This window comes from Panthera pardus, unplaced genomic scaffold (genome assembly GCF_024362965.1).
Source record: "Panthera pardus isolate Hobbes unplaced genomic scaffold, ASM2436296v1 HiC_scaffold_18, whole genome shotgun sequence".
NCBI classification, from domain to species: domain Eukaryota; kingdom Metazoa; phylum Chordata; class Mammalia; order Carnivora; family Felidae; genus Panthera; species Panthera pardus.
Genome location: NW_026526743.1, coordinates 27,644,632 through 27,672,422, shown reverse-complemented (window position 1 = coordinate 27,672,422; position 27,791 = coordinate 27,644,632). Strand labels below are relative to the sequence as shown.

Sequence of the window (27,791 nt, the reverse complement as noted above, 5' to 3'; positions counted from 1 at the left end):
CTTTCTGCTCAGTCATGTGGCCTGTGGGCCGGTCATGGTCCCTCTTCTGTCCGGGGACTTCCTCAGCAGCTGCGACCTTGATTCTCTGTGACCGGAGGAGCCCTGGGGCCGAGGCTCCCAGCCACCTCTGGTGGCAGTCACTCTGCTCTGCCGGCCACAGAGTCCGGCACCCAGCGTGGCCACTTGAGCTTGGGGTCCACCCTGCGCTTTCTGCCACTGATGTGTCCTGAAGCCGAGTTAATGTTCTTTCTGCTACTTAATTGAATTTTTATCGAAATTTCTCCCCTCTTTTACGCTTGTTTTGGTTCTCTTCCTGCAGCAGACAGCAAAAGCCTCATATAACCCATTTCCTACCAGGCCTTTTTGCAGGATCAGTCATTTTTAAATGACTTTAATCTCCATTTTGTAAGTGATTTTTCGACTCATTTTGTCATACTACTTTGTACTCATTCTAGGGGGAGGGGAAGCCGAGGGCCTGCATTAGTCATTGCCCTTCTCACTTGATCTTCTCGTGTGACAGCATCCCTCCCAAAGGAGAGAAGCAGTGGGAAATTGAGGGTGAAGGCACCGACTCAGAACCAGGCTAACTGGACCCTGGCTCCCCTGCCTGCCAGCTGTTACTGCCGCTGGCCAGTTACTCAGCCTCTCTGGGCCTCCGTTTTCTCACCTGTGAATGGGGATAATAATAGCGCCGTCTCATTGGGCTGTTGAGAGAATCGAATGTGTTAACACATGCAAAGCTCTCAGAAGAATACCCAGCAATAGTAAAGTCTGGACAAGCATTTACTTGGAAATCAAAAGGTAGCAGGTTGAACTGGACTTTTGTTGCACCTGCCTTCTCCCTGAGTTTTGAACCATCCGAGCCGAAGGGGCTCTTGAGATCGCCTGTGCCCCACTTCTGCACCCCTTCCCTTTCTGCACATCTGTACCGGCCGCATGTGTGTGGTGTGTGTGCACCTGCGAGGGGAGCGTTACTGCTGTGGATGAGGGAGGGAGCCCTCATCCTCTGCCGGCGTCCCTGCCGGCACCCTGGGCGCTCTGGTGCCGGCACATCTCTCTGGCCTGCTCCTAGAGCACGAAGCTGTGCGTCCCCAAAGCAAAGTGTACTGGAAGGGGTGGGCCGGCAGCAGCCAAGGTTAAATGTTTTTAGAACAGAAGGCTTTAAACAGTGTGGTCTGAATTTGGGACTTTATATGTCAACATACACACTTCCCCTGATTGGGCCTTTTCAGCGTAAGGGGCCTTATTGTCATTTCCCGTCAGGTGATTATAATCTCAGCAGTTGTGCAGTTTGTTGCTCCCAGAATAACGTGCTTTGCTTTAATTCTGAAACTCGTTTGCAGAAAAAGAAAGCCCACCAGGCAGCCCGGCAATGGGCCTTGGGGACTGTGGCACCGGGTGGGCTGCTCTACCACTGGGGGAATAGATCCTGGGCTGCCGGGAGACGTGGCGCTCTGGCCAGACAAAACTGGGGCATCGGGTCACGTGACCGAGGGCAAGGCACGCACCTCTCTGAGCCTCAGCTTCCTCATCTCAAAAATGGGATGTCACCGATGGCCGTGAGGATGGAACGAAATTAACCGAGGCCATAGAAGCCCTTAACACGGTGTTGGCACAAGAGGCGTGCGCAAGAAGCGTAGCTACTGATGTCATTAGCACTCATGGCACTAATTAGTGCTAATTATTATTCTTATTGGCCAAATAGTGTTTTTGTGTCAATGGCTTCATTGAAGTGTAATTTGCGTACCATAAACTTAACTTGTTTTAGGCGAGCAATTAGCAACTTCGTAGAGCTGTGCAGCGCTCGCCACGGTCTGGTTTTAGGGCATTTCCGTGATCTTACAAGGATGCCTCTTGCCCATTTGCAGTCATCCTTGCTCCCTGCTCCAGCCTCAGGCAATCACTAATCTGCTTTCTGCCTCTCCAGATGTGCCTTTTCTGGACATTTCATGTAAGTGCTTTTTCTTTTTCTTTTCCTTTTTTTTTTTTTAAACAGTTAAGTTTTATTTTTTATTTTTAAAAACATTTTTAAAAGTTTGTTTATTTGTTTGAGAGAGAGAGTGCACACCAGCAGGGGAGGGGCCAAGAGAGAGAGGGAGACACAGAATCCGAAGCAGGCTCCAGGCTCCGAGCTGTCAGCACAGAACCCAATGCGGGGCTCCCTCTCACGAACTGTGAGATCATGACTTGAGCCAAAATGAAGAGTCAGACGCTTAACTGACTGAACCATCCAGGCGCCCCAAATAGTGCTTTTTCACATTAATTTTTCTCATCTGCTTCTCACAATGATTCTTTTTTTTCACATGTAGAAACTGAGTCTGAGAGGTTAAGAGGAATTCTCCTGGGCTGATGAATAAATGGAGGAGAGGGGCTTTGAATGCAGGAATCTGCTCTCGTTCTGTTTTGGGGGTTGGGGGACAGGGCTCGGGAGCAAATGAACGCTGGCAGAAAGACATGTCCTGGCTAGGTCTTTTGGGCAAAGCATCTTCCTGTCTCACTCACCCTTGAGCTGACCTCAGTTCAAGCCTGTGTCCTCCACTCATCAGCCCTGTGAGCGCCTGCACCTCTCTGGTCTCTGAGGGCCCCTCCCTGAACGCAGAGAGCGGGCTGGTTGTGGTCATGCTGTCCGGAAGGGCTCAATGGAGATCCAGCCTGTGACTTTCTCCCCTATGCAGAGGCAGTCTTCTCTAACTGACCTCAGGAGATCCATCCACATCCATGTCCTGGGCAAGGGGCCGCCTGTGGGCGGTCCTGGTGCTGTCTTTTCCTGGGGAAAGTCTCTGTGGCTGTGCCTTAGTTTCCTCGCCGGTACAGTGGGAGGGTCCCTGGCTCCTGCCTCAGCGGTGGTTGTGAGAAAAGCACTTAACAGAGCACCAGGCACACAGGAAGGGCCCCGTGGCAGCTTGAGTGTGTCTGAGCTAAGACATCAAAATAATAAAAAGCCGGTTGAGCCTGGCCAGGGGGCGGGGGCCCAGCAGGTCCCCCAGCTGCCCCAGCCCCAGCCGTCTCCTCCCTTGGGTCCCTTTGTCTGCGCCCCGCGGAGCCCAGCTGGCAAGAGCTGGGAATCACCAGGCAGGGGCTGGGGCATCTCCCACCGCGTCTAATCGGAGGAGCCGTGGCAGCGGCTGCATCTTTCCCGTCCGAAGGGCCCTGTAAATGGGAGGTGCCCAGGGGAGCAGGCGCCCTCACCCCAGGAGGACGTTCTGGGAGGCTCCCTGTGCCGGGCTGGGCGGCTGGGCTTCAGGGGTGGAGAGGCTGCCAGGAGGTATGGGACTCGGGGCCGTGAGCGTTGGAGAGAGCCTCATCCTCCCTGGCAGAGCTTTGCCGACGCGGCCAGCTGGGGTCAGGCAGATCTTCACACGGTCAGGGCCAGGGCCAGGGACCAGGGTGGACATCAGGGCGATGGGTGGGGTCTAGGAACAGACTCAGAGCTAGCCCTGAGGGACCTCTCAAGACCCTGCCGCTGGGCTTACGGTCTCTTAAAGTCTTGGGGTTGGCCTGGGACAGCAGAGGCATCTGTGAGCGCCTGGGGGTCCGGGACCCTTGGGGCCAGGGCCATGCCTGTGGCTGCGGTGAGTGTGACCATGTGTGAGCGTACGTGTCTGCAGGTGAGTGAGCATGTGTGCATGTATGCGTGTGTGCGAGCCATGGGGGGAACATGGTGTGTGAACGGATGTGTGTGTGCGGACCGTGGTGCCTGTGTGTGATTGTGTGAGTGTGTTTATGTGTGCCTGTGCCTGGGAGCGTGGGCCCCCTGCTCTCCCCTTCCGGAGGATCTGGGCTGCCTCCGGGCCAGACTTTCTGGGTTACGTCTGTGAGGCTTTTTCTGGAGACTAAGCTGTGCTGGCGGGGGCAGTGGTTTATTTCCTCAGGGTTACAAGAGCAAGGTCAGTGCAGCCGAATCTGAGCTTTTGTTTGTCTCTCCCCTGCCCGTAGCAGCCTGCGGTCCGTTTCATTCATTATTAAGTTTTAAATCCACCTGATGCGAAACTTGAGCCTCGGAACTCACTCCCTGCTTGGGCTGGCTCGGTCCAACCCCCACCGAGTCTTGAGGCTCAGGGAACTTCACTGGCTCTGTTTACGGTGTCCTGTGTGCCTTTGTTTTTCCAGAAACAGCCAGCCCCTTGTTTCTTTAGTTTTCCTTTGAGGCTGGACAGGGCCAGTGGAGGCCGGGGAGGGTGGGTCATCTGTGCAAGGATGGCCTCCCATACCTGCCAAGGTGGGTTGAAGGGCCCACTGGACTCTGAGCTCTGGGGCCATCTGGGCCCTGGCCCATCCCCTGATCACCCCACATCAGGCTATCTCCCAGGGCCCTGGGAACAGAGCACGCACCCCCACCTTGGGATGGTTTGTGCTGGGAACCCCGCAGATCCTTCTCAAGTACCCTTTGCTTACTCCTGCTTGTGCTGCTGGGTCTGATGCCACGTGTCCGTGACTTGGGCCTCGTAGTCTGTCTGCTCCCTGAAGCGGCAGACCCAGCTCCCTCCCCAAATGTGGTGAAGCAGCATTCAATAAGGTGCATTTTATTTTCTTGCAAGGTTTTGCCTGTGCCCCTAAGGATAAGTGGAATTTCCCACCAGGATTAGGGGCTGGAGGGGGAGTCAATCCCCACGTCTTGATCAGGTGAGGACTTGCCTCCTTTTGGCCTACGGGACTGATGGATTGTGAGGTCATTTCTGGTGACTTCCTCCAGGCTGCATCCCCGTGGCCCATCAGGGAAGTGCCTGGGACCTCACCTCCCGTGGGGGGTATGGCGTCCAACGAGGCCCAGGCAGGTGTTGCTGAGGAGAAAGGCATGTCCGCTCCGTATCCTGCCGCCCCCACCCTGCCACTCCCCTGCAGACCGACGGCCCTCGCGTCCACTTGCTTCCGGCCCCCCGGACTCCCTCCCCTGACTCTCCTGCAGCCGTTGGCCAGCTGCACAGCCTCAGCCCGCGAGCTGTCGAGAAGCTGGCTCTGTCCTTGTTTCTCGGCGGCCCTGGGAATTGCCTCTAATCTCCTTTCCGCCTTCCCCCCGCAGATGGTGACGACGACCCACAACTCTCCTGGGTGGCCTCGTCTCCCTCCAGCAAGGATGTTGCGTCACCCACGCAGATGATCGGAGATGGGTGTGACCTTGGCTTGGGCGAGGAGGAAGGGGGCACAGGCCTGCCGTACCCTTGCCAGTTCTGCGACAAGTCCTTCATCCGCCTGAGCTACTTGAAGAGGCACGAGCAGATCCACAGCGACAAGCTGCCGTTCAAGTGCACCTACTGCAGCCGCCTCTTCAAGCACAAGAGGAGCCGCGACCGGCACATCAAGCTGCACACGGGCGACAAGAAGTACCACTGTCACGAGTGCGAGGCGGCCTTCTCCCGCAGCGACCACCTCAAGATCCACCTGAAGACCCACAGCTCCAGCAAGCCCTTCAAGTGCACCGTGTGCAAGCGCGGCTTCTCCTCCACCAGCTCGCTGCAGAGCCACATGCAGGCGCACAAGAAGAACAAGGAGCACCTGGCCAAGTCGGAGAAGGAGGCCAAGAAGGACGACTTCATGTGCGACTACTGCGAGGACACCTTCAGCCAGACCGAGGAGCTGGAGAAGCACGTGCTCACCCGCCACCCCCAGCTCTCCGAGAAGGCCGACCTGCAGTGCATCCACTGCCCGGAGGTCTTCGTCGACGAGAACGCGCTGCTCGCCCACATCCACCAAGCCCACGCCAACCAGAAACACAAGTGCCCCATGTGCCCCGAGCAGTTCTCCTCGGTGGAGGGCGTCTACTGCCACCTGGACAGCCACCGGCAGCCCGACTCCAGCAACCACAGCGTCAGCCCCGACCCCGTGCTGGGCAGCGTGGCCTCCATGAGCAGCGCCACGCCAGACTCCAGCGCCTCCGTGGAGCGCGGCTCCACCCCGGACTCCACCCTGAAGCCACTGAGGGGCCAGAAGAAGATGCGGGATGATGGGCAGGGCTGGTCCAAGGTGGTCTACAGCTGCCCCTACTGCTCCAAGCGGGACTTTAACAGCCTGGCCGTGCTGGAGATCCACCTGAAGACCATCCACGCGGACAAGCCCCAGCAGAGCCACACGTGCCAGATCTGCCTGGACTCCATGCCCACCCTGTACAACCTCAACGAGCACGTCCGCAAGCTGCACAAGAACCACGCCTACCCCGTGATGCAGTTTGGCAACATCTCCGCCTTCCACTGCAACTATTGCCCCGAGATGTTCGCCGACATCAACAGCCTGCAGGAGCACATCCGCGTCTCCCACTGCGGCCCCAACGTCAACCCGCCTGATGGCAATAACGCCTTCTTCTGCAACCAGTGCTCCATGGGCTTCCTTACCGAGTCCTCCCTCACGGAGCACATCCAGCAGGCCCACTGCGGTGTCGGCAGCACCAAGCTGGAGTCCCCGGTCGTGCAGCCCGCGCAGTCCTTCATGGAGGTCTACTCCTGTCCCTACTGCACGAACTCGCCCATCTTCGGCTCTATCCTGAAGCTCACCAAGCACATCAAGGAGAACCACAAGAACATCCCGCTCGCCCACAGCAAGAAGTCCAAGGCGGAGCAGAGCCCGGTCTCGTCTGACGTGGAGGTGTCTTCCCCGAAGCGGCAGCGGCTCTCGGCCAGCGCCAACTCCATCTCCAACGGCGAGTATCCCTGCAATCAGTGCGACCTCAAGTTCTCCAACTTCGAGAGCTTCCAGACCCACCTGAAGCTGCACCTGGAGCTGTTGCTGCGGAAGCAGGCGTGCCCACAGTGCAAAGAGGACTTTGACTCCCAGGAGTCCCTCCTGCAGCACCTGACGGTGCACTACATGACCACGTCGACCCACTACGTGTGCGAGAGCTGCGACAAGCAGTTCTCCTCTGTGGACGACCTGCAGAAACACCTGCTGGACATGCACACGTTCGTGCTGTACCACTGCACCCTGTGCCAGGAGGTCTTCGACTCCAAGGTGTCCATCCAGGTGCACCTGGCGGTGAAGCACAGCAACGAGAAGAAGATGTACCGCTGCACGGCCTGCAACTGGGACTTCCGCAAGGAGGCCGACCTGCAGGTGCACGTCAAACACAGCCACCTGGGCAACCCGGCCAAGGCGCACAAGTGCATCTTCTGCGGGGAGACCTTCAGCACCGAGGTGGAGCTGCAGTGCCACATCACCACGCACAGCAAGAAATACAACTGCAAGTTCTGCAGCAAGGCCTTCCACGCCATCATCCTGCTGGAGAAGCACCTGCGGGAGAAGCACTGTGTGTTCGACGCCGCCACCGAGAACGGCACGGCCAACGGGGTGCCCCCCGCTGCCGGCAAGAAGGCCGAGCCGGCCGACCTGCAGGGCATGCTGCTGAAGAACCCCGAGGCGCCCAACAGTCACGAGGCCAGCGAGGACGACGTGGATGCGTCGGAGCCCATGTACGGCTGCGACATCTGCGGGGCGGCCTACACCATGGAGGTGCTGCTGCAGAACCACCGGCTGCGGGACCACAACATCCGGCCCGGGGAGGACGACGGCTCGCGCAAGAAGGCTGAGTTCATCAAGGGCAGCCACAAGTGCAACGTGTGCTCGCGGACTTTCTTCTCGGAGAACGGGCTCCGGGAGCACCTGCAGACGCACCGGGGCCCCGCCAAGCACTACATGTGCCCCATCTGCGGTGAGCGCTTCCCCTCCCTGCTGACGCTCACCGAGCACAAGGTGACCCACAGCAAGAGCCTGGACACGGGCACCTGTCGCATCTGCAAGATGCCCCTGCAGAGCGAGGAGGAGTTTATCGAGCACTGTCAGATGCACCCCGACCTGCGCAACTCACTCACGGGCTTCCGCTGCGTGGTGTGCATGCAGACGGTCACCTCCACGCTGGAGCTCAAGATCCACGGCACCTTCCACATGCAGAAGCTGGCGGGCAGCTCGGCTGCGTCCTCCCCCAACGGCCAGGGGCTGCAGAAGCTCTACAAGTGTGCCCTGTGCCTCAAGGAGTTCCGCAGCAAGCAGGACCTGGTGAAGCTTGACGTCAACGGGCTCCCCTACGGCCTCTGTGCCGGCTGCATGGCCCGTAGCGCCAACGGACAGGTGGGCGGCCTGGCCCCGCCCGAGCCTGCCGACCGGCCCTGCGCCGGCCTCCGCTGTCCCGAGTGCAGCGTCAAGTTCGAGAGTGCCGAGGACCTGGAGAGCCACATGCAGGTGGACCACCGTGACCTCACGCCAGAGACCAGTGGGCCCCGGAAAGGCGCCCAGACGTCGCCAGTGCCCCGGGTAAGAGGCTGTCCCTGCTCCTGGGGGCCCCCCCTGAGCTCTGTACCTCCCGGTGGCGTTCCCTTTAGCAGCCCAGACAAGCAGCGCTCTCGTGCAGCCGCCGGGCACGTCCGCTCTGCGGGAGACTCCGGGGTGATCCCCAGGGTTGCCATTTCCCTTCCAGCTGTGTGACGTGGCAGACGTTGTTTATCTCTCCGGGCCTCATTTGTCAAGTGCTCATCTGTAAAAGGGGAATGACAATTGCCTGGACTTCATGGGATCGCTTTCAGGGACCTGTGGTGTCATATGGGTAAAGGGCCCGACGCACCAGCTGACACACAGCGAACGCTCCATAAATGGTGGCTGTCGTCTTTCATACAGATCTGAGGTGGACGCATTCACTTGTTTGTTGAGTCTCCTTGGGCAAGTCCCTTTGCTCTCTGGGCTTCAGGTTCAGGATTCTTTTCGGTAATCCGTAGAGATAATATCCGCATACAGGGCTCAGGACCTGCACTTAGTTAGGGCCTGATCATGCAGCCTGTAATCACCGGCTGATAGGTTATCATCAACAGCACATCTTTATAGTTAGTGCAGGTGCTTGTGCATGGAAGAGCCTAGGAATGGATTCAGTTGCTGTTCTCATTAATGACTGATTGATGGATTGATTCCTCCATTCATTTGTTCATCAGATTTGCCCTGAGCACTCATTATGTGCCTGGCAGTCAAGGAGAGTCAGAAACGGACCCTACCTTGGGGGCTTCCCGACTAGGGGAGGCCACAGGCCCATAACTAGTAGGTTTCAGGGAGGCAGGGGAAGTTCAGGCTCTGGGAGGGTCCAGGTGGGTCTGGGTGCCATGGCCAAGGGCCACCTGATGGTGGGCCCGGGGTTCCCACTGAGTCTATTGTCTGTTTCCAGACTGAGGAGGTGCCAAGCAGATCTCGGGAGTGTCTTTCCCTCGAGGGCCGGCTGCTGGCGCCATGGGCGGAAGGCGGAATTTGGGGAAGGACCACCTGCTGTGCGTGCTTGCTGGAAGACAGGGGTGTAGCTGAGGGTGTTTCACTGTGGGATCAGAGCTGGGATCAGAACTGGCTCCTGGGACTCTGGGATTTTGAGGGTGAGGAGAGGGAAGGGGGGCTGGAGGAGGGTAGAAGGAGAATCTGCAGTGGAAGGGACACGTTTGAGGCCCACTGGCCCGCTCTCCACTGAGGTCCAACAGGCCAACGGCCTGTCCATGTTCCCCCTGGCTGGAGAAACACCTGAATGAGGGCAGAGCGGAGTGTTCTGCTGGGGGTCTGAGGCCTGTTCTCAAAGGCCTGTCTGGAGCAGAGAGCTCCCTTTTGGTCCCATAACACCTCACCCTCTCAAGGCCTTTTGACCGAACCGGATGTCTGGAGAAGGGTCCTATAGGTCACCCCTCAGAGGTTCTGTGCACCGGCCCTGGTCCCCACTGCTCGGCTCTGCTCAGCCTCGGCTTGCTGGCTGGCCAGTGTGGGTGGGCCGGGAAGCCTTTGGGCCCTGGAATCAGACGGGCTGGGTTAAAATCTCCTTCTTCCAGGACCCCCCCAGGGATTTGATCTCTCCAGGCCTCTGCCCTCTCCTGTAAAGCCAGAGAGTAGTAATAGCAGCAGCAACAGTATCTATCTCCAGAGCTGACATCACCTGGGAGGCACTGGGGGGCCATTCTGGGTTTTGTTGTTGTTGTTGTTGTTGTTGTTGTTGTTATTGTTGTTGTTGTTGTTGTTGTTGATTTATTTTGAGAGAGAAAGCGAGCAGGGGAGGTGCGGAGAGTGAGTGAGAGAGAATCCCAAGCAGGCTCATGCTGTCAGCACAGACCCCGATGCAAGGCTCAAACTCATGAACCGTGAGATCACGACCTGAGCCGAAACCAAGACTGACTGAGCCACTCAGGCGCCCCCCATTCTGGGTTTTTAAGGAGCATCTGCTCTGATTGTTCAGCATCTGCCCCTCTCCCGTTGTTAAACATCGTGACTATTTTCTGGGCGGACCTTCGTGTTTTGCCCTGAGGCCTAAGTGAGCAGAAGAAGTGCTGGGCACACAGTGAACATCACTTGGTATTTATCCCGTTTATAACCACAGCTCACACTTACGGGGGGATAAGGATGTGCTGAGCACTTTATCTCTATACTATGATACTGCCTTTACAGATGAAGAAATGGAGATACAGAACAGTTTGCCCTCAGGCCCCGGCTTTCAAGAGGCAGAGAAGGGATTTGAACCCAGGTAGTGTGGTGCCACAGCCGACCTCTTGACCCACATTCTGCCTATCACCTCTGCAGCCCATCCTGGTTGCAGGCTGGGGTGGGCTCCAGGGTGGTCACCCCTCTCGTTCAGACCACGGGACAGTGTGGCGGGACTGGGGCCCTGTACACCCTCCTTCCACGTGCTCCCAGCCCCATCCCTGCCTTCCCACGCTGCCCACCACGGCGCTGGGGCTCCTGGCAGCCACAGGGCTGCTTCTAGAGTCTCCTCCTCCTCCACAGTCTCTGCTCTGGATTCTGTGTCAGTACCACTTCATAAAGCCCCTACTGTGTGGGCCACGGCAACAACCTGGGAGCCTTGCTGTGACCTCTGTTTTGGCAAAGGCAGTATCCAGGCTCAGAAAGGTGGAACTGTATACTCAGGGATGCACAGCTGTGCATGGCAGCTCAGGGATTCACACCCGAGGGGCCTTGTTTTCTGGGAGCCCGACAGACCTTCCTCTCCCCATCCCAGGCCTTGCGAGAGAAGAGAGGAGCAATCACATCTAGAGACCTGGGCAGATGGGCCGTTTGCAGAAAGGAGCTAGACAAAGCCCGGAACCTCCCCAGTGAAGGCCCAGCCTCTGGGGCCTTGCCCCCTGCCTGGGCACGCCTGGGGGCAGGGGCCCAGCTGTCTGTTCACCCACCCCCCCTCCCCCAGGACTCACGCATGTAAGAGCAGACTCTGGGGGCTATGCAAGGGCTTGGGGGCTGGCAGGCTGGGACCCTCGGGAGTGTATCCATAGCAACCAGTTCTCGGAGGACTGGGTTCCTGTGGGGCTGAGGCTGCTGTTGGCTGGAGCGTGAAGCATTGAGGTTCCCTCCCCCCGCCCCCCGCCCATGCTCTGCTTATGGGTAATAACAACATCACCCCAACTCTGGGCCACTGTGGGCAGACACCAGCCCTCCATTGACTCCCCAGGTCCTCACAGTGCCAGATGGGGCAGACTGGGTGCTCTCACACTGGTTAGAGGCCTTGGCCAGGCCGCACCAGCTCTCTGTCCCCTGGCCCAGGACTGTCGAATGTGTTCTGGGACACGGGGCTGAGAAAGGCTGCTTAGACGGGCTCCAGAGGCAGCCCTCCTGGCATCAAACCCCAGTCCCCTTGCCCAGTAGTGCGGGGCTCTGGCCAAGTGGCTTGGCCTCTTCAAATTCCACTTTCTCCACCCTTAAAGTGGGGTTCACAGAGTAATTGTGAGTCTTCAGAATAAACAGAGCCTGCACATAGTAGGTGCTCAGTAAATGTGAGCTGCTGTCATGATCGTGGAAATTCAGTAGCTATGGGCTGTCTTTCCTGTCTCTCCCTCGCTTCTCATCTCCTGTCTCTGCTGGTCTCAAGCGTGTTCTCTCTCCACCCCGGGCTCCTCTCTGAGGTTGCTGGGGGCCACACAGGGGCAGGCAGCCCTGGCCACAGGCCCAGGAGAACCATGGGAGGGACCCTGGAGAAGGGGCTTATGGCAGAGCAGGTGCTTTGAATGCCAAGTTCTGTCTTTCTGTAATTATGTCTCCTGGTGGGGGCTGAAGCTCCAGAGGAGGAGGGGGTCTTTGGGGGACAGAGAAGGGGAGACAGCCCAAGAGGAGGTGTTGGGGTGAGGACGAGGTCTGGCCAAGGTTGTAGCGGGAGGGAGGCAGAGTAAGAGAGCCCTCACCTGCTTGTGCCTGAACTCATGTTCCACCAACATGGAGGACCAGATGGCGCTGGCCGGGTGCCTGCTGCCCTGGGCCTTGGGCACCCATGGCCTTGCATGCAAGGCTGGGAGGGCCGTCTTTTGGAGGAGGGGGCTCTGGGTATAATACACATGCTTAATGAATGTTGGTGCTGGTGAACCTATGTGTGTGGCAAGGCGTGGATGCACATGTGGGCACTTGGAGGTCTACACGTGTGTCCCCAAGGGTGTGTATTGGGGGTGGGGTCTGTGCGTGTGCTTGTGTCACAGCTACTTGTGCAGCTGTGGGCACATTCGGGCATGATGGATCCAGTGAGAGCTGAAAGCCTTCATGTCCCGGGATGAATTTGGATACGTCAACCTGTGTGAATGTGTGGTCCATGAGGATGCCTCCACTGCTCTGAGGGTGTTGCACCTGTGTGTCTGTGTTAGAGGGAGCAGATTGCCGTGTGTGTGGTGGGGGTTGGGGGTCTTGTGTGTTGACAGTGAGTTGCGACAAGGGAGTGTACATGTGTCTGTTTGCATGTCTGTGTGTGTCCTCATGGGCGTGTCCATGCCTGTGCATGCAGTCTGTGTGTGTGTGTGTGTGTGTGTGTGTGTGCGCGCACCCAGGCTCTTGTGGTCAGCAATGTCACCTCCCTTGGGAATCCCCTGGAGCATTTTCCCCATCAGGAGGGGCCCTATTATCGGGCAGTCTTTTTCCTGCCACTGAGGGGTGGCCATGTGGTGGAGGAGTATTGGAGGTAACTTCTCATCCTGCCTAGCCCCTGGTGATTTATTTTCCAAGCACAGCAACCCACTTCATTCACCTGCTCCTAGGAGGAACAATCAAAATCACTTTGATCATGGATAGTCCTCTGCACTGGTCTGGACTGGCCATGGCTGTGGCCTCCACAGCCTTCCATCCAGCAGGCCTGCCCTGAGCGTCCTTGGTATGGAGCTTCCTGGGGTGTGCTTTGTTCTTGAATTGACTTCTTCCTTCTTCTTTCCCTTCCTATGTGATGGCAAGAGGGCAGGGGACACATGTGGGAAGGAATGAATGATTCTGACAATGGAAGACCCAAGATCATTGCTCTCCATGAGCACGGACGTGGAGTTGAGCTGAGATGGGGGCTTTGGGACTGTGTACCCCCAGAAGGCCTCAGTCCCCACAGTCTCTTCTAGCCTAAATTTCTCCTCTGTCTGTTGTGAGGCCAGAAACCCCAGCTCTGTCTGACCCCCCGCCTCACGCCCTACTTCTTGGGCATTTCCCTGCAGAATGCCTGCCTCTGGGCCACTGTTCTGAACCCCTAGGTTTTCTGAAACACTGGGGGAAAGGGCCCTGGTCTTATCAGAGTGGGTTCTGGAACCTGAGGGGGGACCCTGCCTCTGGAACCAAAGCTCCCAGCACCAGCTAGGACAGCTGTTTCCTCATTGATTCGTTCAACAAGCATTTGCTCAGCAGCAATAACAATTGTAATAAAAGTTAAGTCATTATTAGGCACTCCTTCTGGGCCAGGTCCTGTGCTGGGTGGTGAGGATCCAGGATACAGAAGGCATCTTTGGTTCTCTTTGCTCCTCCTGCCCTAGTAAAGTGCTTTGCAAGATAACATTTGCAACTTGGCTCATTTGTTCAACAAATGCTTTCCATGTACTTAGTCTCTGCTGGCCGTGGGACCTCACAGGTGGACAAAGCGCATCCTGGCCCTCTGGGTGCTCACGATGCAGTGGGGGAGCAAACAAGTCAATTAGCCACGACGAATCCATGTGCTGATTAAGTAGATGCTTTAAGCATAAGCTTGGGGGCCTGGGGAGCCCCTGAACTCATGCTGGGGTGGGAAGAGGAGGCCTCTCAGCAGAGGTGACATTTGAACAGAGTCCTCAGGATGGAAAGGGTACTCCGAGTGGAGGAGACAGTGTGGGCAAAGGCCTGGAGGTGGGACCAGGCCCTTGAGGGAAACTGCAGATGTGGTCAGAGCCACCCTGGGAACTGAGGCAGTTGAGCCCCCTGGTGGTTTATCCTGGCTGCATGTTTGAGGGTCTGGCCCGAGTGTTCCACCAAGAAATCCAAAGCCCTGCCCCCTTTTCCAGAGGTCAGGGGAGGTCCCTTCATCCCTGAGCTGCAGTGGTCTTCAAAAAGCTTGGATATTTTGGATCCCAATACGACCCTGCCCTCTTCATAAAAACTCACAGCCACAGACTTTCCCCCACACAGGCAATACCACCCCTGTCCAGAGGGGGCTGTTTTCACAATCACCCACCTAGGCTTAGTTGTTGAGAAGATTCTTTGGAGTGGGTCTTCAAGAAGCTCTGAAGCTTCTGATGATCTCCATTTTCCTCCTTCTACCTCCTAAAGGCAGCTGGTATTAGCTTCCTGTGCGTGGAAGCCAGCTGTAAGATCACCAGCAACCTTGTGTGCCTAGTGAGGAATTCTTCAGTTACTTGTAAGCACCAGGACTGGCAGGAACAGTATCCCCTGCTCGGCCACATGGCCCTTATCTCTTATGTAAAGAGATAGAGTAGTTGGATGGGTGGAAAGATAGATGTATGGTTGGACTGGTAGATGGATGTAGGAGAAGACAGAAGGATGAGTAGACAGAGGATGGATAAATGGAGGGTGGATGAATGAATAGGTGGATGGGTAGGTGTGTATTACCTGGATGGCTGATAACATAGCTAGATGGATTGATGGGTAGACGGATGGGTGTGTGTGTGTGTGTGTGTGTGTGTGTGTGTGTGTGTGTAGACAGTAAGCAGGTAGATGGATGGATGATGGGTGGATGGATGGATGGATGGATGGATTTGAGCATGCTCCTAGAAGGGCAGCCTCCTTCAACTTCTTTTCCATGGTTATACTGTGTGCTCTCACCTTGGGATGGTGACTCCCATCATGGCAATTTCCCCAGATGTAACAGAGGAGCACCTCCTTTGGAATGCAGCCTAGTCCCCTGCCCCAGGCTGGAGAGCTGGATTTGGAGGCAGGTGAGGAGACAATGGCCAGAAGAGACCTGGGAGGGGACCAGAGCCATTCTGGCAAGTCTTGAGTGAGGACCTCCAGGCACTTTTGCTTTCTGCTCTTTTCCACTTCCTGACTATCTAATTCCTTTCTTTTTGGCTTCCAAACAGAAAAAGACATACCAGTGCATCAAGTGCCAGATGACCTTTGAGAACGAGAGAGAGATCCAAATCCATGTTGCCAACCACATGATTGGTAAGAGAGCGTTTCCTCCCACCCATGCTGGGGCCACTCATCGGGCTTTGAAATTTGTGGTTCCAATCATCATTTTGCTGCTTTTAGGGCAAAAGATGGAGTCACTGCTGCTGTTTCCGAGACATTTCAAATGGGAGTAAAATGTAAGAGCTGGAGCTCTACTCACATTACAATCAAACTTTTGACAATCTCTTCCATTTCCCAGCATAAATTTCCCTCCATTTCTGAAACGAAGTGCTTTCCAGTTGTCAAGCACTCAGGGGCAATTATGCTTCAATTTTATATGTCATGACATTGAATAGATTTAACTGCTCACATTTCCCCACTAAACGTGGTGAATTCCTCAGGCACGTTGTCAAAACAGAATGCTTACAAAGGTATTTCACTACTTTTCCTATTCTTCTTCAAGTGGTTTTGGACTTTGGAAAATTCAGCCTTTCTGGAAGGGGAACTTTCAAAGTGCCTTCGTGTTGTTCCCTCTTGGTCCGAGGTGGGGAGGGGAAGTTGTGATTGTGAGGTCTTACGTGCCTTCCGTTGGATGGGTGCTGTCTTGCCAGCAGCCGGGGATGCCCTACGTGTCAGAGGGAGCACGGCTGGATTTCTGGTGAGCGTGGAGCTGGCCCAGGGTGGGTGGAGGATTTGGCAGTGAGGGCTTCGGGAGCTTCTGGAATGCTGATGCCCTGGGTCTTTGGTGGAAGTATGATCACCTTCTCCAAGACCCTTGCAGTCTGAGCAGTGAGGCTTCAAGCGTGTGTTGGGCATCCTGACCCTTCACTTCCTCTAACATTTTTTTATTATAGTCTTGTGGACCGAGTACTGTTTTACAAAACTCTTAATTGCATGCATTCAAAAACACCCATTAACTGTGCTACTCAATGAATTCCCAGGAACCGAGTGCAACTGTGTAATCAACACCTAGCCGAGGAAGCCGACCATTTCTGCATCCCAGAAGTCCCCTCCTGGCCCCTCCAGCCCCTCCCCCCAGCAATGAAATGTCACCATCCTGATGTCGCTGGCATAAGGCTTTTTTTGCCCATTTTGCACTTTCTATAAATGAGAGCATACAGTCTCTGCTCTTTTGTGTTGGGTGCCTTTCCTTCATTCACGTTAGTGCCTGTGGTCGGACATCGCCCCTTCTCACTGGTGTATGATATTCTGTTGTGTGAACACATCACCATTTATCTTGTCTGTTCTACTCTTTTTTTTCTTCTTTCTTTTCTTTTTGAGATCGAACAAGAGCATGCGTGCATGAGCATGAACAGGGGAGGGACAGAGGGAGAGGGAGACAGAGAATCCCACGCAGGTTCCACGCCCAGAATGGAGCCCGACGCACGGCTCGATCCTACAACTGTGAGATCGTGACCTAAGCCAAAATCAAGAGTTGGACGCTTAACCGACCGAGCCACCCAGGCACCCCTTGTCTATTCTGTTTTTGATGGGCATCTTGGTCATTTTCATTTTGGAGTTGTTTCGGATAATGTGCTGCTATGGGCATTGTTGGTCTATGGGTTTTGGTGAACACGTGCATATGATTTTAATGGGAATGTTGGTAGTGGAATTGGTGGGTCATGGAATACGAGTAGGTTCACCTTCAGTCGATACAGGTAGTCGTATGAAATTATGCTCCCGCGGGCAATGTGAGAATTCTGCACAGCCGTGCCACCATCCACGTTCTCTGCAACAAGGACCGTTGTTGAGATGCTTCTTTAGTGAAGCTGTGCTCAGGGAGAGGATGCCGCAGCCATCCTAGCTAGCTGCAGCCTTGGTGAGCTCTGTGGGCGTGAGGATCCAGTGTCCCAGTGATTCAGGGTGGTTCCCCTGAAGACATTGGCCCTGACTGTGTGCGTGGCGGGGCTCTCCCAGTGGTGAGGGGACACCAGGAGCTGACGAAGGGCAGGTGAGGCCCTGGGAGTTCAGCCTGACAGGGAGATTGGTGGCTTTTTAATTTCTTCTCTTTGAAAGCCCCCTGCCGAAGTAGAAGAAGGAAACTAGCCTGTCAGTCACTGGCTGCTGAGAGCGCTTTCATGGGAGTGTCAAGGAGGTAAAGATGAAGATATCTAAAAATGTTTGCCTTTGTAGCAGGTGTTAATGTGTGTGCCTGTTTGTAAGCACGAAGGGCGAGAGCCTGGCTAATTGGACCACAGTGATTTCAAAGGTGCTCCCCCCACCCTCCACCTTTCCTTCTGTGCTGAGCCCGGAAGCTGTGTGTCCTCAGGTGGAAGGTGAGGGGGGGGGGTGCTTCTAACTAGAAGGTGGGCAGTGGAAAGGGGGGGGTTGAGGGGCATCTGGGCCTTTGTGTGAGCGGAGGGCCAGGCTCCGGAGAGAGGCAGTCCCATCTGGTGGCTGGACAGGGCCCCTCACCCGAGCCTGACTCTGCAGCGCTGCGAGCTGGCCTGGTTCCCAGGACATGTGGGGAGCAAGCAGCAAGGAGCTGTTGGTCTCCGAGCATGGGAGTCCCAAGTGACATGTTCACGCAACGAACAGTATCATCGTGCAGGACCACATGGGCTGGGGACCCTGATGCGAGACCTGCCTCTGGCGGGGCGGCACCTCCTCTTGCTCTAACCTGCCCTCCCCACCGGCTTGCCCTCCCCTGGCCTCATCACCCCCATCTATCAGAGAATACTGACTACTGAGCACCTACTGCGTGTCGAGTGCTGGGGCGGTGCCTCAGGTGGTAGAGGGAGCAGGGGACAGGGTCCCCATCCGCAGAGGCCTTACAGCACCCCGTGGGAGACCCCGCAGCACACGCATCACGCAGCGAAGGGGGGGTCTCCTGGACGAGAGCACTAGAGCAGCCACCATGCACTGAGCCACACCGTGTGGCAGGCACTCTGTGTAGGTATTCATCCTTCATCTCATAGAGGAGCTTTAATGACTTATCCGAATTCTTCCAGGCAGGAAGCAGCAGAACCAGGGTCTGAATACAGCTGGGCTCTCTCTGCTGTGTGTGGTTCCCTGCCAGGGTCTGTGGTGGGAGAGACCCAGCACTGCCCTTGGGTCCCCTACCCGCAGGGGAAGCTGAAGGCATCCAGGTGCAGGGAGGTTGATGAGAACTGAGAACAGAGACCAAGGACTGCTGGATCCAAAGAGGCCTGTCAGAATGGCCTGGGTGTCACAGGATGAAGAGGAGTTTTCTCCATGGCAGGCCTGTCCCTGGCAGAGGGAACAGCCTTGACAAGGAAGGACAGTCACCAGAGGACAAGGGCCTTGGAGGGCTCAGCAGAAGGAGGTCCTTGAAGGATGAGCTGTTGGACCCAGAAGGTGGAGAGCAGTGTCTGTGGGACGACTGTGGGGTGAACAAGGCTCAGAGGCAGAAGCAGAGGAGGGGGTTTGAGGGTTGGAGGAGCTCAACCTGGCTGGGATGGAGGCATCGCATGTGGTAGCATTGTGAGCAGTGAGGGTAGGGAGGTAGCTTGGGGCCAAGCCAGAGAGGGCCTTGAATGCCAAGTTAAGGGATCTGGGTTTAGACTTGACCCTGAGGGCCAGGGTCCAAGTCTGGGGGTCCGTTGGCTGATGTTTTATTGGGCTTCTCTTGGAAGACCAGAAGAGGTGGCAGCCAGGGCCCTGAATTCCCATGTGGCACAGCTGACGAGCTCAGCAGCAGCTGGGTTTGTGTGTTTCCAGGCACCATGGTCCCACCCATCTTTATTATATTTTAGGGTGCTTTGTTCATTTGTGTCCCCAGCCTCATCCCTGTGGGCACCTGAATGTGCAACATTGGGCTTAGGCACTAGGGAGCCATTGAAGGTTTTAGGGCAGAGAATGGCCTGGATGTCACTGAGTGCTTTAGGGAGATTAATCTGGCTGCAGTGTTGAGGAGGAAGAAGATGGAAGAGAAGAGAGACCCGCCTGGTCTGGTCCAGAGGTGAGGGGATGAGGCTGGGAGAAAAAAGAGGAAGGAGGTGAAGGAACTTCGATTTGGTCTGTGCTGTGGGCCTGGTTGGCCTTGGTGACTTGGGGAAGGTGCCAGAGGGCAACCGTGGGAAATATGAGTGGAAGAGTGGTAGGTACCAGAGCCCCAGCTGGGGCTGGCTGCGAAGTCCCGGTCAAAACTGTTGGGGCCCAGTGTCCCTGTGGACAGCTTCCCCTGCTAAATATCCCAAGGCCAGAGTGGATGCCTGGAGCTGGTGGGGATAAAAGCCCCCCTTCGTGGCACCAAGGGGACTTGGCGGGTAGAAGTCGCACTGTTCAGCTTGGCGGCCTTCTCATAAACTCGGGGCACTGGGGGGGGTCTGAGGCCGGCCTCCCCGGGGACCCTGACTATTGGAGACCTCCCCCTGGGGGGATGCTAAACGGCCTTTTTATAGCGGGGGGCCTCTTCGTGGCTTTGCAGCCTCCAGACCCTGGCAGTTATGATGACTCAGGGACACATCTCCTTGGAAACATTTTCCCGGCACCCTCTCCTGGCTGCTGCTGGCGAGGGAGTGATTTGGAGCTGATAGAAAGGCAAGGGTTTTTTGAAACCTTTTCAGCAGCAGGGTCCCCTTTGAAATCCCCCCCCCTCCCCACAGGGAATGAGGCCCCCTTCACTGGGCTTCCTCCAGGTTTTGAAATGGTTTTAGACGCCCCCTCTCCCAGCAGGCACAACAAAAACTTGGAGCAGGCCACAGCCCTGTTCTGCGGCCTCCTGTAGAGACGACCTGGCCCAGCCCTGCTGCCCTTGCCCACCATCCACTGCCCCCACATCTGGAAGGGTGACCCCCCTCCCTGAAAATGGCTCTGTAGGAGGCCCCCCGCCTTGGGCTTCCTGTGGCCTGGCCCAAAGACAGGGGCCCTTTCCAGTGGCTGGGAAGGGAGGAGCGTCTTCCTCTGTAAGTTGAACATGTGTGCACAAAGCTTGCGTAGCCCTCCTGGGGCACCTGAGGCCTCAGACACCAAGGAAGCTGATTTGCCAGGGCAGGCCTGCCCTCTTCTCAACTGCCTGTGGGTGTCTCTCCTCTCGGTTCCTGCCGGGTGTGGCTGGATAAGGGGTCTGAGAACTTGTCCTTGAAATAACGAACTTGCTCTGACCCAGGTCGGCCCTAACGGAGTGACTCAGCCTCTAGGCCCTTGTGTCCTTATCCGGGGCATCATGGGTCCCTGTGGGAGGGTCAGCGCTGGGAAGGGACAGTCCTCAGGGAACCTTGACAGGAACATTCACCCTCTATGTCCTTGGAAAGTGGTTGTGGACCCTCTGGCAGGCAGCCAGGCCAGAGCCTGGGGCCCAGTGGGGCATTAGGCATTCTGGGGACGTTGTTTTCCTGGTCACGTCAGCCCTGTTCCCTGGGTACCTCTGGAGGGGCTGAGCTTTGCTATCGAGGGGTGAAGAAATGGGACGGGGGTACATCTGGAAGATCAGCCTCTCCCACCTCCTGCTTAAGCCTTTAACATACCCCCCAACATGCTGGGCTGGGGTCCTTGTCTATCGTCCCCTCCCTAGCCCTTCCCCTTGCTGTGGCAGGATAAGCCCTGGTCCATCTGGAGTGTGTGTGTGGGGAGGGGGGGGCGGGGGACTTCTGTCTTCTAAGTCTTTAAGAAGCATATCCTTGAAGACATATTGAAAAAGCCACCTTGCAGACCAGGTACTTACTCTTTCTGTGGCTGCTTGCATGCCCAGGACCCAAGTGAAGACCTGTGTTTAGGAGGTGAAGGAAGGTCTGGGGTGGAAATCAGTGTGTCGCCCTCACACCAGGGAAATACAAAACCTCTCAAATATAACTGAAGAGAAAAACATATGAAAAGGACGAGGAGAAGGGGTTCCTGTTCGCCGTGTACCGTGAACACATGTTGCTGAACAGGGCTGTGTTAGGCTCTTCCGTGGTGCTTTTGATCTGGTAATGCCAGACTTAAAACACCTGTCTAACCTTAATACGTGTTAAAAATGTCTTCCTTTCCCCACAGGAGATTACATTTCAAGTTCTGGAACTGTTCTGTCAGAATAGCAAGCCTATACGGACAGGTTATCATCCCATCCTTTTTAATTTTTAGCTTCGCGCAATCCCCTTAGCAGCCCCTAAGGGTGAGAGGACTCAGTTTCCCTCACTTTGAACCTCAGTGGTTGGTTTAAGGAAGCTGTTGATCAAGCACTTTGGTTTACAAAGGACCCATCGCTTCTGGATTTTAAAATAGCTGAAATGTTTCGTTTTCATAGATTTCTTGCCTTTTTTTAAAAAAAAAATTTTTTTTTTTTAATGTTTTATTTATTTTTGGGACAGAGAGAGACAGAGCATGAACGGGGGAGGGGCAGAGAGAGAGGAAGACACAGAATCAGAAGCAGGCTCCAGGCTCTGAGCCATCAGCCCAGAGCCCGACGCGGGGCTCGAACTCACGGACCGCGAGATCGTGACCTGAGCTGAAGTCGGACGCTTAACCAACTGAGCCACCCAGGCGCCCCCCCCCCTTTTTTTTTTAAAGACAGGGAAAGGCTCTTTAGGTGGGGCTTCCTCTGATAATAACCTCAGTTCAGTAAACATGATTGAGATCCTTGGGGGGTTTGGTGAGGAACCTCTCCTCTCATCCAGTTGGGGAGTTAATAACCCAAAAGGAAAAGTTCTATGTAATGTCACAAGTGTGAGATACGGAAACGCAAAGGACAAGTGTGTGCTGTTCAATCTGGGTATCCAGCAAAACTTCCTGGAGGAGGTGACACCTAAGAAGTTGGGAAGTAAGGGGAAAGGGGCATTCCAGACAGAGAAAACAGCATAGGCCAATCCATAGAGAAGAGATCCATGTGGTATGTTGGGAAATTGTAGACAATGCAGTGTTGTTTCAGGAAAAATCATGAGGTAGGAGGTGGGTGGATCATAGAAAAGATAGTGCAGTGGAGTCGGTGAGAGACGATGAAGGCGTTGGTTAGGAGGGTGTGGTTCGAGAAACATTTAAGAGGCAAAGCTAGCAGGATTGGGCAAATTTGAATGGCTATGGGAAGGGGAGAAGTTCGGACTGACTTTAAGTTCTCAAGGGATCAGGTTTTGGGTGGCAGGTAGAAGATGAGACTGTGCCTGGGGAATAGCTAGCTGCTGTGGGACTGGCAAAGAAGATGGCCCCAATAACGATCGTAGAGGTGAGGCTTACTGAGTACCAGGTCCAGCTAACAATATCTACACCTGCTATCACACCCACCCCTACAGCTGAGGAGGGGGCACTGCTGTCTCTCCCCTTTTTTACATGGGGGATTCAGGGGACTTGTCTGTTGTCAGTAAGTTGCAGAGGGGGGATTTGAACACAGGCAGTGTGATTCCAGGGCCTGGAATCCTCTGAACTCCTATACCTGAATGTTCATCACACTTGGTGGGCTCAAGTTCATGCGTTATGTGACCTTGCACGAGAGGCTCACAGGTGATCTGTGGGCTGCCGTCTGGCCGGCAGTTGGCCACGTGGGCCGAGGGCTCACGAAAGAGGCCTGGGCTGGAGAAGGGATCTGGAAGCATCAGCATATCTGCTGAAGGCAGCTGGGAGGAGCGTGGCGTCATTGACGCCAAGATGGCACAGTGCTTCTGGGCAGCAGTGCGAAAAGCCACAGAGAGGCTGAAGAGGGTCTGCTGGACCGTCCTGGGCAAGAGCAGGGTCAATGGAATCAGATGGAGGAATGAGTTACGGGGACAGGGGAGACCAGCAGTGTAGCCTCGACTTGCCAGGCTCCAGGCTCGGAAGGGAGGGTGAGAAGCAGGAGCTAGAGGGATCCGAGGATCCCAGGAAGCTTTTGCATTCATTTTTAAGAGGGAGAGACCAGAGTACGTTTCTAGGCTAACGGGAGAGCACCACCGGGGAGAGGAGGAGGAAGGATGGAGAGGAGATACCAATGCAGCCAGGCCAGGGACCAGGGCGCGGGCACCATCTTGTGTGGACCAGCCCGCAAGCACGGCCTTCTCTTCTTGCTCTCCGTTGCCATGGGCTTGGTGGCCTGTACTGTTGGGTGGACTTTACTGAATGCCCTTTATGGTCATTTGGCTGTGTGGGAGCAGCTGATACATGAGCGATTTCCCTTCCATCTGATTTTGGCTGAGACTTACTGAAGTGATGGCAGAAAACAAGTGTCCCCGTGGCCAGTGTGGCCCCAGGGCTTGGCCTCCTCTGCCCTGAGCTCCCAGTAGGTGCTAGAGCCTCACACTGGACCCCCTTCGTCATGTGTCTCTGGGGCCCAGTAGGGAGGGAGTGGGAGACCTCCTCTTCTGACTGTAGACCCCTCTCCTGAGGGAGTCGGGGTGGCCCTCGCTGGCTGATCAGCCTGTTCTGGTTTCCAGCTCATCTGCCTGGGGAAGGGGTGTGGGGAGATGGGAAGTGGTTCCACGAAGGTACACAGTGTACTGTGAGCCTGACTCGGAGTGAGAACCCGAAGTCACTGACGGCAGCATTTGCTAAACAAAAACTCCTTTTGGAAGTTATTGATTTTAGTTTATCCAGTCGATCTGTATTAAGCACCAACTGTTTGCTCAATCTGCTGTAGCTGTGAATAATAATGAGAGACAGAGTACGCAGGTGGGAGCATGCACACACACTCAGAGTATAGAACTCTACGGTCAATCAGTGGTTAAGAGCACTCCCAGCTCATAGCTAACGGTTATCTGCCTCTGTATGCTTCAGCTGCTTGTCTATAAAATAACCACATCCTAATGATATGCAGTAGTTTAGACAGGACTCATTCAGTGACAAGTCAGACCCAGCTCATACTGACTAACACATAAAAAAGAGAATTTTTGGCTCATGTAACTGACAAGTCCCAGGATACCTTGGGTGAGAGCCTTCAGGCATGGCTGGATCCAGGGGTTGCAATAAAGTCATCACCAGTCTCTCTGTCTCTCAGCTCTGCTTCCTCTTTGTTGCCTTCATCCCCTGGTGCATGATGACAGCCAGCAGCTCCTGGTCCAGCAGTCCCAGCAGAGAGGGGCATGTGCTTCCTCATCAGCAGAAAAGGTCTCAGGCAGGACCAAGGCTGACTGCCTCCTGAGGGTCATGAAGCTGCCCATGAACTAATTGCTGTAGCCCGGGAGAGGGGGTAGTTGATCGTTCAGGCTAGCCCCACCTGCCCTTCCTGGGCGCTGGGGTGGGTCAGTGTCAGCCCCCTGAGCCCCAAGAATGGGAGCAGGGAGGGTATTCTTGAAAAGAAAGGAGGTATCTATTTCTACAAGAAGGGGACGGCACAAAAAGAAAGGGTCACAACCCCTACTTTTGGGGGACTTTTTGGAGGATTAAATGAGTTAAAATATATGAAAAGTGCCTGGCACACTCCCTGGCACATGTAGGTTCTCAGTAAGTGGTAACTATTAACATTAATATTATTGATATTATTAGTAGTCCCTGTGGCAGGGACTCATTAAAGATAATGCTCAAGATAATGAAGATCATACTAGAGCCCTTGTTTAGAAAGGATAAACAGCCACTCTGTGGCCTACATCCTAGGTGCTGGCCCATGGCAGCTCAGAGGATGCTGCTGAGGGCTTCCTGGAAGAGGAAGACTGGTTCTCTGCCTTTGTCAAGCTCTAAGGGGCTGTGCCTGCAGGATAGATCCCAAAGGAGTAGCTCCAGTCGGAATGATTTATTCATTTACTCCTTCATTCATTCAGCCCTTTTTTTCTTGCTTGAGCTCCATCTGCATGCTATGCACTAAGCATGGATGTCACAGCAAGCAAAACAAAGTCCTGTGGTCCTGGAGCTAGTGGGGAGCAGATGGGTGTTAAAGAAGCAAACAGATAAGAAATCCTGGCTATTTCAAGTTGTAATAGGTTCCATGAGGAACATAGGGAGAGTCGTGGTGTGCGTGGGAGCCGGGTAAAAACACCCGGTTGGCGGTAGCCTGGCTAGGAGGTGACTTCTGAGCTGCGAGCTGAGTGCTTAGAGAGCGTTGGCTCCTGTCAGAGGTGTGATAGTCCGTTGGCCTACACGCTGGGGCCCGCTGGTCTGCCTGTCTGTCCCCTAGAGGAAGGGGAGATTTTAAGGGGTTAGGACCACGTCATGGTGAGAGGAGCCCCCAGTGCCTCTTAGAGGCCCCTTCTTGGATACGCCATCAGACTCCCTCCAGCCTGGAACAGCACCTGGAGACTCAAACGTTCTTTCTTTTGGCCTCTTTCTGGATTTTGTGTGGGCCGCACACAGAGGGTCACTTTGCCAGCAGGAGCCCATAAACCCAGCAGCTGGGGGCCCTTCCGAGCTAACTTCTGCCTCCCCTGCCCCTAAGGCATTGCCCGGCCTGTGGTGTCTATGGTCCCTGGCATCCCTTTGCTTGCCCTCTGACCTCTCTCCTACAGTCTTTCTTTTACAACTCCCTGTGCCCACCCTGCCAGATGCCTGTGTCCTATCCCTCCCTCACTGGGTTTCCAGATTTTGCAAATAAAAACACAGAATGGCTTGTTAAATTTGAATTCCAAATAGAGAACATGTAATTTTTTAGTCCAAGTGTGGCTCCAGTATTGCATGGGGCATACTTATACTAAAAAATTATTTGTTGTTTATTTGACATTTAAATGTGACTGGCCATACCTCATTTTACGTGGCAACCCTATTCCTTCCCCACACTCCCCATGCTTCAAGCGCGTTAGCTTGGGGAACATGGTGCTCCCACCCACCTTCTCTTCTTTTAAAGCTCTTCATGGTTCTTTCTTCATCCTTTAAAGAGTTTTTAACTTAAAAAGTTAAACTTTTCCTTTTGAGTTAATTGTAGATTGATGTGGAGATTCACAGAGAGATCTCCTGTACCTTCTACCCAGTTTCCCCCAAGGGTAATAGTTTGCAAAAGGAGAGTCTGTATCACAACCAGGATATTGAGATAGATGCATTCAGGCTACAGAGGGTTCCCATCACCACCGACACCTTCATGCTGCCTTTTTATAGCCATAGCCACTTCTGTTCTGCCCCAGCCCCTTTCTCAGCCCCTGGAAACCACTAATCTGTTCCCCGTTTCTGTAGTTTTGACATTGCAAGACTGTTATAGGAATGGAATTGTACATAAGTTTTCATTACCTTTGGGATAAATGCCCAGGCATGCAGGTGCTGGTCTATAGCACTTGCATGTTTGACTTTTTAAAAGTATTTCATTTTAACTAATTAATTAATTAAATTTAAATTTTTTATTAAAACAATTTTTTTAAAATTTTTTTAATGTTTATTTATTTTTGAGACAGAGAGAGACAGAGCATGAACGGGGGAGGGGCAGAGAGAGAGGGAGACACAGAATCAGAAGCAGGCTCCAGGCTCCGAGCCATCAGCCCAGAGCGCGATGCGGGGCTCGAACTCACGGACTGCGAGATCGTGACCTGAGCTGAAGTCGGACGCTTAACCGACTGAGCCACCCAGGCGCCCCTTAAAAAAAATTTTTTTTTTTGAGAAAGCAAGAGAGCCTGTGCAGTGGGGGGCGGGGGGGGGGGGCAGAGAGAGAGAGAGAGGGGGGGGGGGAGGGGGAGGGAGGGAGGGAGGGGGAGAGAGAACGAATCTTAAGCAGGCTCCATGCTCAGCACAGAACCCAATGCAGGGCTTGATCTCATGACCCTGAGATCATGACTTGAGCTGAAATCAAGAGTCAGATGCTCAACTGACTGAGCCACCCAGATGCCCTGCATGTTTGACTTTTAAAGAAACTGCCAAACTGTTTCCTAGGGTGGCTGTGTTATTTTACATTCCTATCAGCAACCTACGAGACATCCAGTTTCTCTTCATCCTTGCCAGCATTTGGTTCGGCATTATTTTATATTTTAGCCAATCTGATAGATTTGTAGTGGTATCTTATTGTGGTTTTAATTTACATCTCCCTAATGGCTAATGATGTTGAACTTCTTTTCATGGGCTTATTTGCCATTTGTTTATCCTTTTTGATGAAATGCTTCTTCATATATTTTGCCTATTTTCTAATTGGACTGTTTGCTTTTTTACTGTTAAGTTTTGAGAGTACGTTATATATTCTAGATACTAGTCCTTTGTTGGTTACATGGTTTGCAAATACTTCCTCTCAGTCTGAGGCTTGTCTTTTCATCTTCTTGACAGACTTCTTGACAGAGTATTTTGCAGGGTAAAAGATTAAAATTTGGTAAAGTGTTAGTTTATCATTTTTTCCTTATATGGCTCATGCCTTTGGTGCCCAGTTTAAGAACTCTTTGCCTAACCCTAGATCCCAAAGATATTTTGCCTATTTTTTTCCAAAAAACTTTTATAATTTTACATTTCGCATTTAAGTCTAAGATCTGTTTTGAGTTCGTGTTTACATAAGCTGTGAGTCTTGGGTTGAGCTTCTTCTCCTCCTCCTCCTCTTCCTACTCCCCACCCTCCAAATGTCCAACTGCTCTTGCATCATTTGTTGAAAAGGCATATTGTGTGGGATCTATTTCTGGGTTCCATTGATCTATGTGTCTATCCCTCTGTCATATAACATAGTCTTGATTACTGTAGCTATATAAGTTTTAAACTCAGATAGACTGAGTCCTTCTATTTTATCATCCTTTTTCAAAATTGTTTAGGTATCCTAGGTCCTTTGTCTTTCCACATAAATTTTA

The 27,791-nt window shown here is 54.2% G+C and overlaps 1 protein-coding gene across 3 annotated transcripts in view; it reads left to right on the top strand.

Annotated features, from left to right (window-relative positions):
* Positions 1 to 27,791, top strand: part of ZNF423 (zinc finger protein 423) — a 333,279-nt gene that overhangs the window by 188,411 nt on the left and 117,077 nt on the right. For all 3 annotated transcript variants that reach the window (XM_053906076.1, XM_019456005.2, XM_053906078.1), the window contains 2 exons: positions 5,021 to 8,235; positions 15,246 to 15,330. In XM_053906076.1, coding sequence (XP_053762051.1) covers positions 5,021 to 8,235; positions 15,246 to 15,330 — 3,300 coding nt within the window. The remainder of the gene's footprint in view (positions 1 to 5,020; positions 8,236 to 15,245; positions 15,331 to 27,791) is intronic.